A 9927-nucleotide genomic window follows, 5' to 3' on the forward strand; every position below is an offset into this window, starting at 1 on the left:
TGCCCTATGCTGAAGAGGACATGCCCTTGAAATGGTTGTTTCAACAAGACAATGACCCAAAACACACTAGTAAACGCAGTAGCGCCTCATTGCAGAACACGACATCCAGGGGCCGGGTTGGATTTAGATCCAGGGGCGGAGCTGGATCCCGATCCAGAGATCCCATTGGTCGCCAGTTTTACCACAAGACACGTCATACACGTGTTGCTGCGTTACCATTTCCGCATTTAGTCGTAACTAAATTAAGTTATTATTTTGACATAATAACTAACTTCACTTATGACTACAATAAAAGTAGTGCCTTTAGGGTGAAATGTAAGTTTTTTGCTATAATGTTTTGGAGTAAAACATTTCGGGTAAGCCTACTACGAGTAATCTTACCACATGCAGTTTAAGACCTATTAATGGATACAGTATTAATATGCATAATTATTAAGATATATAGGCTATGGCATGTTATTTAGAAATTAATAAATTGAATGTTTATCTTGTATGGACTTTGAACTTGTTTTAACGTCTTTGCTTACAGCCATTAGGAAACAGGTTTACTTTTTTTTAAATTTGCTAATAAAAGATATCAAATAAATAAGTTATGTTTTTAATATTTACTCGTATAGGAATAGCTGTGTAATAAGTGGGATAATGTACAAATAAATCCCTTCAGTGATATCAAACTGTCGGGAACGTGTCTCCCCTTACACCTAACTGTGATACTTTCTAAATTATGAATCTTTCTCAACTATATTATTAATCAAACGTACACTTAAATTGATAAGAGCAAACGTTGGTGACCACAGGTTGCAACTAATTGCGGGCTGCAACAACGCAAATATACTGGTTCATTTGGCGGAACAAAGTATATAAAGTGGGAGGAGTTGGATCTAGATCCAACCCCGCCCCCTGGATGTTGTGTTCCGCAGTGAGGACCATCTCAGTAAACGGGCAAAGTCTTGGTTCCAAACCCACAAAATTAATGTTATGGAGTGGCCAGCCCAATCTCCAGACCTTAATCCAATTGAGAACTTGTGGGGTGATATCAAAAATGCTGTTTCTGAAGCAAAACCAAGAAATGTGAATGAATTGTGGAATGTTGTTAAAGAATCATGGAGTGGAATAACAGCTGAGAGGTGCCACAAGTTGGTTGACTCCATGCCACACAGATGTCAAGCAGTTTTAAAAAACTGTGGTCATACAACTAAATATTAGTTTAGTGATTCACAGGATTGCTAAATCCCAGAAATTTTTTTTTTGTACAAAATAGTTTTGAGTTTTCACAGTCAAAGGTAGACACTGCTATTTTTTTGAACACACCCCTTTCAACTAATTGCCCAATTGCACAGCCTTCAGAGCGTGCATATCATGAATGCTGGGTCTTGTTTGTTTTCTGAGAATCTACTGAACCTACTAGTAACTTGTTTGCCACGTAGCAATAAAAAATATACTAAAAACCTTGATTATTCTGGTTAGTCACATTGTACTGCTATTATTTTGAACAAGACTGTATATATATATATATATATATATATATATATATATATATATATATATATATATATATATATATATATAATTGCGTCTCTGTACTAGATGATCATGATCCTCCTTCACAGGATGACACATTACCAGTATGTGAATTTTAACTTCTAGCCCAGCAGCACCTTGTGTTTTGTCATCGAAACTAATCTTGATATCAAAAAGCAATGTTTGCATTTTAAATGTGATCTGCTTTGGTAGCACTCAAGAAAATGTATATTTGCTATATGCTACATGGTGAGCTGTTGATTACAAAAATAAGTTTGACCACTCCCAGTAAAAAATAAACAAAAAATATTAATTTTAACTGTAAATGCTCAAATCAAACTGGACATGCTGGAAGTCAAACAAACAACTATTTACCCATAGACATTTATTGTAAGTGTTTACTTTCATAAACTGGGACAAATTATTTTTTTTTCGTAGGTGACTGCCTCACACAAAGAAGCTCTCGCCTGTAATAGTTATTTATGAAGACTCTTAATGGATTCTGCCAACAAACTGGTAATTCTGAATGGCCTGAGGCCAGGAATAAGCATATTTGAAGCAAAAGTATTTGACAAATGTATAATACGTGCTGAGAGCATTCGGTCCATATCATTATCTAATTTTTGACGGAAGTGGCGTTTAGCGACTTTTGCATCTGTGCTGTTCAATATTAACCATGCATAAAATGAATACAGGAAACAAAATATGAAACCTTTTTGTCAATTTATTTTTCTCCACAATCCACATTGTGGATCTGAATTTGACAAATGGAACAATATCTTAAACAATGGGGTAGAATACAAATTTCTGAAAATAAACAAAGAACAAAATACTGTGTATTAACAAATACAATATTTTTCTTTTGACTAATTTATTCATTTAGCCAGCCTCAATTATTTTCATGTCAACAGGTGAACAAGTGCGACACAGAGAGGGAGAAAGAAAGACCAAAAATTTTAGTTTCTATACATTACAAAAATGTCAAGATTGCATGTTTGTTTTATTGTCCCTGTTGACTGAGTTGTCTGTACAACTGAATAATCAGCAGTTGAATCTCAGCATCACCTACATTTAGGTCAATTGCTTTCAAAAAGTAATCCAGAGCTTCTTGCTTCCTACCATCCGCCAAACAACGTTTCCCAGAAAGCACCAGAGACTCATATGTGTTTTCAGGGGCCTTCGCAGGAGCATCAATGCTGATGGTTTCAACAGAAAGAACATTTGGTTTTGGAGCACACTGATCCATCATTTCACTTGACTCTAGTTCAACATCCGCAGTGGATTCTTCCTGATTCTCTTCTGTTGTCTCCAACATCTCTTCAGGTTCCTCCTCCTCATCACACTCATCTGTATTTAGAGTCAGTCCACTCGGTTCCTCCTCCTCATCACACTCATCTGTATTTAGAGTCAGTCCACTCGGTTCCTCCTCTTCCATCAAAGATTCCTCTGCGTGAGTTTCACTGGCTTCAGATATCTGATAGGACTCGTTTTCTCCTTCGCTGGGCTCTGCTGATTCCTCATCGGACTCGTTGTCTAACACAGACAGAACGAAAGACCTTCTCGATGCCACTGAAGCATTCAAGCTGCGCCTGAGTCGCGTGCTGTCGGTCACAGTGGATTTTGGTGTGGAGGAGCCCAGCTTGTTGTGGCCATCAACCAAGGGGCTACTAAATATACATGGTCTCTCTAATTCCTCCTCTTCCCCATCATCTTCTTCACTGTCTGAGATGATCTGCATCTTTTTTCGTCTCCGAACAGAATGCAGGAATGATTCATCCGCTGGTGTGCCCAAAGCAGAATGCTGCCTCACAGGAGATTTATGCTTGCTGACATTGCGGTCATTATAGTGGCTGATTCTTCTGCTATTGTGGACGCTTGGTTCTCCCAGTCGTTCTCCACTGACATCCATCTGAAGCTGAAACCCAGGACTGTCATCTGCCACAGACTCTTCCTCCTCATAACCTGCTTCATCCTCAGCTGAAAACATATCTGCGCTGTCCTCAAGTTGCAGGTTGAAGTTTCCTTGAAGCAACTCCACTCCTGTTTTAGGAGAATCCACTGGAGATGGGGGTGATGAAAGGACTATTGAATGGGGGGCTTCAGTCTGAGCTTTGTCAGTATCATGTGGATCAGACACTACAGAAAGGTCTTTCTCAGTATCAAATGGATCAGACACTGCAGAAAGATCTTTTTCAGTATCTAGTGGATCAGACACTTCAGAAAAGTCTTTTTCAGTATCAAGTGGATCAGACACTTCAGAGAGCTCTTTTTCGGTATCAAGTGGATCAGACACTACAGAAAGGTCTTTTTCGCTATCATGTGGATCAGACACTACAGAAAGGTCTTTTTCAGTATCATGTGGATCAGACACTACAGAAAGGTCTTTCTCGGAGTCGGTATCAAGTGGATCAGACACTACCGAAACTTCATCAAGCTTGGAAAACTGGTGAGAGTGATTCGACAAGCCGTGTCCAGAGTTTTGCTGTTCGGATGCTGTATTGTTGTCGTACTCGTCATCTAGCAAGATCACAGGTTGGCTGTCATTAGTAACATCTGTCTTCATAGCAGACAAGTTCTTATCTCCAGCTGACCAAGGAGAACCGTCTTCCTCTTCGTCTTCACCTACAACCTGTACTTCCTCACCAGACTGAGAGTCCAGCACCTCTTCCTCCTCAAACTCTGGCTCATCGATACTGTAATGAGTCAGATCCACTGTGACCGGCTCGTGTTTGGCACAGGGAGGGGCTGGCCGGTCTCTACCAGCGGACGTCTGTATGCCACGCTGCCCTGATTGTCTAAGCCAAGCGGGCTCAGTGTTTTGGGCAACGCTGTCCATCAGCTGTCCGTGCAATTCTGATTCTGCCTGCATAAGCTCTTGGGCTTTCTGGACACGTGTCTGGATGTATTCGTGTGACTCTGCATTCTCAGGATCATCTTCATCGGCCGCTGCTTCTTTAGTAAACATGAGGTCGTGATCGGAGATGCCAAACATCTCCATAGCGTAAAGCTGAGCTATGTGGTGGTCTAGTTTGGTGTCGGAGCGACGATGTTGCGAGTGCATGGCCTGAAGTTGCTGCTGGGTGGATGACGAGCGTGTGTCCTGGAGTGTGAAGAGTTCTCGCAGCTCTTGCTTGCTAAAGTAACGGAAGGGGTTCTTCTTATCGCCGGTGGTCTGCCGTATGAGAGAGTCTTTAAATACCTGCAGATAGAGCCACAAGGAGGAGGTTATATTTAGGTATGACACGTTACTTACATCAACATATTAAAAATGTTTCTGTTATTACCTGTCTGCGGTAAATCTTCTCCTCCACAGTGCCACAGGTGATGAGACGGTAGATGATGACATTTTCGGTTTGGCCAATGCGGTAGGCGCGGTCCACGGCTTGGGCATCTGTCGCAGGGTTCCAGCTCGGGTCAAAAATCACGACACGGTTAGCTGCCGTCAGCGTGATACCGACTCCACCCACCTGAGTGGTCAGGAGAAAGATGGTGTAGCGTCTGTCGGTCTGGAACAGCGTTATACGTTTCTCCCTCTCTGCTAGGTGTGTCACGGTGCCATCCAATCGCAGCAAACGAAAGCCTCTGTTGCGCAGGACACGCTCCATGATGTCCAGCATTTTTCTGGACTGGGAGAAGATCAGAGTACGATGCCCCTCCTCACGGAGACATTCCATTAGAGACACCAGAAACACCAGCTTTCCTGACTCGCCAATCAAAGTCTCATCTGAAATACGATCAATCTGGCTTACAGCAGACTCGCTCTCATCGTCTGGATCGTTGGAGTCACAACCCTGCTCAAGGCCTAGCTGAGCCACAGCGCGAGCAGAGAGGAGTCTGGGATGGTCGCAAAGCTTTTTAAGCACTGTGAGCTCGGCAAGTGGGGACCTTGTAGTCATCAGCAGCTCCTTAATTCGATCCAGTGAGAGGAACTGGTTATAAATGTCCTCCTGAACTGAGCTCAGGTAGGTCCACACTATGAGGTCGTTTTTTCGTGTCAGCGAAGGCATTTCTGCGCCTCCGTCAGCGTTTGGACATTTGTTCTCTTGATCCTCCTTTACCTGGTCACCATCATCGCAACGTTTTTCCTTTTTGCTCTGAACATCTGCTTTTGTCCTTCTAAGGAAATAAGGTTTGATGATGTCCATTAAGTTTTGAGAGATCCTCAATCCAAGAGCTTTCTCTCCAGGCGTGGCATCTTTCTCTCGTGCACGCGTGATTGGGTTCTCGTACTCGGTTTTGAACGTTTTGGAGGTTCCCAGCAGTGACCCCTGGCAGGCAAAGTCAAACAGCGCCCACATCTCTCGAAGGTTGTTCTGAACCGGAGTGCCGGTCAGCAGCACCCGGTGTCGTGCCGGAATAGCGTGAGCGCTTTTAGCAGTTTTAGTGGATGATGTTTTGATTTTGTGTGCCTCGTCCAGGATGACGTAGTCCCAGCGGAACTCACGGTTTTCGTATGTTCCAAGTTGTTCGTAATTGTTGATGAGCATCTGGTATGTGGTAATAGCGACTCCACCTCTGCGCTGGATCCGCTCCAAGTTTCTGTTACGCTCGGCTTTGCTGGAACCGTGGAACTCTTTTACTCGCATACCAGGGGTCCACTTTGCAAACTCACGCACCCAGTTCTTTATGAGCGAGGTTGGCATGACTAACAGCGTGTGATTGGCCAGTTCTGCATCGTACATCCCTGACAAGAATGAGATGACCTGAATGGTCTTGCCAAGGCCCATGTCGTCCGCCAGGATTCCACCCTTCCTTCCATCTCTGTGAAGGCTGTACAGGAACGCCACGCCCTCTTTCTGATGGTCATAGAGTTTGTCATAGAGCCCTTTATACAGGTTCAATCCACAACCGTTAACATTCACAAAATCTTCTTCTTCTTCTTCTTCATCTTCCTCATCTTCTCTTTCCACTAGCTCCTGTATGGCCTGGACCCGTTTTTTTAGTTTTTCACTTGGCTGCAGTTGGTAAGCTTTCTGAAACAGCTCGAGTGCACGATTCAGATTACCACCCAGTGCAGCCTCTTTCCCCTCTTGTTTGTATCTGCAAAAACATAACAACAATAACTGGTAATGGTATAAAAGTTAACTTACATCTTAATATTTGCTGACGGTATTGTTTTGCATTTAAAGTTTACTTGATTATTCTTATCGGTAGTTTGTTTTATGGAATATGTTATGTATTTGTCTAAATTTTAACTCTTTGAATTTTAACCTAAAATTTCTTTTAGGGTGACTTGTAGCCTTTGGCTAGTTTTGGTGCATTTACAGAAATTTTTATTAATGTGCAATGTCCTTGATAACTACACAAATAAAAATAAATAAATAAACTTGCACTAGAACAATCATTATGCACAATACATTTTAAAGACAATTTATCATTTAGTTGGAAAACTGCTTGCTGGGGTCACAATATGTCTATCAAAGCAATCATGTTTGCATACAATTCAATCCAGTATGATATCTGTTGCATAAATATTTTAGAAATGTGTAATATGCTTCAGTATGTCTTGCTTGTCTGTTTTGCACAAGGTGCATTCATGCCATTTTGTAATTATCGTAAATACAATATAGCAATGTTTTAAAAGTGCTTAGTGCACTTGAAACAAAGGTACTCACGTTTGGCATGAACGCAGCAATAGTACAAAAGTTGAGCAAACAGACTATCAAAGGCATGAAACCTGGTAACACTAGTCAAATTGGTCACAATCTGCCATAAGATACATTGGCATCATTTACGTCATTATTACATTCTGTCTGCAAACCCGAGGAGATAGGAATAAGGGGGCGTGCACACCAAACAGTTTAAACAGCGGAGCGCTTTAGTAGCTATGATAGTTCTGCTTCGTTTTTCAGTCTTTGTACGATGCACCGGTTGATTGTTGTGGTATTTGTCCCACCCATCCTTCACTGTGATTGGACGCCCAAGTGAGAAGTAACATTGGTGAGCTGAGCATTTAACCCAAAGCTGAACATTTATTTTAACTCTCGGCGCTCAGCACAGACAAAACTTACCAGGCTTTGAAAGCGCTGGATAATAGCGCCAACCTAACAGTCTGAGGCCAGAAGTGGGCAAAGTAGCATAACTCGAATTAAATAGATTTGTATTGTGTTTTTTTGTTTTATTTATATTCTTAGTTTATTTTTTATTAATTGTATTTATTTAGAGCAGGTACAGCAAGTGTAATTTGCTTTTGCCATTTAAGAGGAAACATTTTGTTTTATAACATTTTGCTTGATAGGTTTTAAACATACACTGTTGCTTCTGTTGGGTATGTGCTACCGTACTTGACCATCATTTTCACTTTTAAGACACATCAGTTACTCCAGCACTACTCTCATTTAGGGTTGTAACGGTATACCGTTATGGCGGTATACCATGATATAACTTTCACGATTATCATACTGTAAACATTTGCTTATACACGGTTTTGGGAAAAAAATAATAAAGCAGATCTCACCTGCGCTACTGCCCACACGCAACTTAATTCGGCTTGACTGCTAGACTCCTCCACTCGCTTTATGTACAGCAGAGAAAATGTCAGAGCCAGAGACTACAAATTCTAACCTCTATCCCCCACCAGAAAAAAAGTTAAAATCTACAGTATGGAAATAATGTGGGTATCCAAAAAACAAATGCAGGGTTGTTCTTTAATGTGGATATCCAGTTTGCAAGAAATGTGGACGAAGAGTGGCTGCAAAAGGAGACACTAAAGTCCATTTAAGTTATTATTACAGATCAATTTAAGTTGATTATACTTGATATATAATAAAAACTATACTCACTCACTATTTCACTCACTATTTGACGATGTGAACAAATGAATATATCCAAAGCAGCTCTGAGATAATTTAATAAGTATTTCATAATTATTTTATTTAAAAAAATAAAATTTAAAACAGTTAATAAATTAAGAATCAAAGTTTATTTTTGTAAAAGTGTTTTTCCCCCCAAAAAGTTTGACATAATAACCCATATTTTCAACCCAAACCCCCTATCTGTTTTTTATTAATTTAAGGGTTGTAGCTAATGATTATAATAATAAGTGTTTAATATCGCCAAACCGTGAAACCGCGATAGTTTCTGAGACGATTATCATACCGTGGAAATCTCATACCGTTACAACCCTACTCTCATTGCATAATAGTTATAAAAAAAATATATAAACTAGATTTTTAAAGGTCTCACCCTGGGATGCTTATTTCCATCTGTGAGTTTTAAATTGTTACTTTTTGTTCATTATTTGGTAAAAGTCATCCATTAAAACCATTTTTCATTTTTTTATGGGATAAACACAATTAATATCATGGCTGGGCTGCCACAGTTGTTTTTCCACATAACATCCAGAAATGTGCTCCTATTGGTCAGTGCAGAAATCAACACACATACATCCAAGCTAGTGCACACAAAACATATAAGCTTCAATGCACTGTAAGTCACTTTGGATAAAAGTGTCTGCCAAGTGCATACATGCAAATGTTATGTGACTTGCATTTAGATCAAAACGTGTTTAAAATCATGAAAACTATTTCAATCAAGTGACCCTAAACTTAAATCATGTGTTTTCTAGCCCACAAAAAGGCCATTTTATTTTTTTCACATTTAGCTTTGTACTTGTAATTTGAACAGGACGGTGGTGTGACATATTCATTTTAAACGTACTAATATGAAATCCATGAAGTCATTACAGGACAGGACTGGCACTGTTCATATGCCATGACATGTTCTGCCCTTATTTACATTAAGAGCTTACCAGCTTCAAATGTTCAAAACACACACACATGCACATAACTTATAAAGTTTACAAAAACCTTGATTAATAGCGTAGTACTGTACCTTTCATATTTGTCCATCTTTCCCGTGTCTAAAGACAGAGATCTGCAATAAAATAAAAACACAATTAAACCGACTGTTTTTCTGCGTGCTAACAATAAACGTTACACGTTTGCACTGGCATCGAGGCAAAATTCTAATTTCTTGTCAACACAGACGCGATTAACAAATGACGTACCCCCCTAACTTGTCTGTTATTTCTTTAACGCTGTCGATTTGCATATTTCCGTTTATTTTGTTTACTTCTTTCAGGCTCTCATAGAAAAAGCGACATATGTCTTACCACCTCGAATGCGGAAGCGGCTTTGAACGAGTGTTTTGTTCGCGCGCGCCTGTCAGCCAATCGTTCGCCGCGTGTCCGCGCATGCGCAATGTGATAGCGGCCGGTTAAATCACTGTAGTTTAGTTTTCCTAAAATCAATCTCTGAAAGAAGGTGTTTTGATAACGTTCAGCGCCGTATTACGCCACCAGAAACAGTATTTTATCTAAGATAATGTCTTTTCAGACGTTTAAACAAAAAGAACTGTCTTTTTTAAGTTAAAACTATTAACATACAGTAACACTATAGACATATA

General features: G+C 40.3%; 1 protein-coding gene across 1 annotated transcript; it reads right to left on the reverse strand.

Annotated features, from left to right (window-relative positions):
* Positions 1 to 2281: 2281 nt before the first annotated feature.
* Positions 2282 to 9647, reverse strand: ercc6l (excision repair cross-complementation group 6-like). Its single transcript, XM_065250483.1, has 4 exons — positions 9530 to 9647; positions 9355 to 9396; positions 4806 to 6561; positions 2282 to 4720 (listed from the first exon to the last, which is right to left on the reverse strand). The coding sequence occupies exons 1-4, from the start codon at positions 9571 to 9573 to the stop codon at positions 2522 to 2524; spliced, it is 4041 nt and encodes a 1346-aa protein (XP_065106555.1). The 5' UTR covers positions 9574 to 9647; the 3' UTR covers positions 2282 to 2521.
* Positions 9648 to 9927: the final 280 nt, after the last annotated feature.

This window comes from Paramisgurnus dabryanus, chromosome 5 (assembly GCF_030506205.2).
Source record: "Paramisgurnus dabryanus chromosome 5, PD_genome_1.1, whole genome shotgun sequence".
Classification (NCBI taxonomy): Eukaryota; Metazoa; Chordata; class Actinopteri; order Cypriniformes; family Cobitidae; genus Paramisgurnus; species Paramisgurnus dabryanus.

Coding starts and splice junctions, on each gene's coding strand:
- ercc6l (XM_065250483.1), bottom strand. CDS start 9,573: ATGCAAATCGACAGCGTTAAAGAAATAACAGACAAGTTAGGGGG. Junction 9,397..9,529: donor ATAACAGACAAGTTAGGGGG/GTACGTCATTTG, acceptor ATTTTATTGCAG/ATCTCTGTCTTTAGACACGG. Junction 4,721..4,805: donor AGAAGATTTACCGCAGACAG/GTAATAACAGAA, acceptor CTCTATCTGCAG/GTATTTAAAGACTCTCTCAT.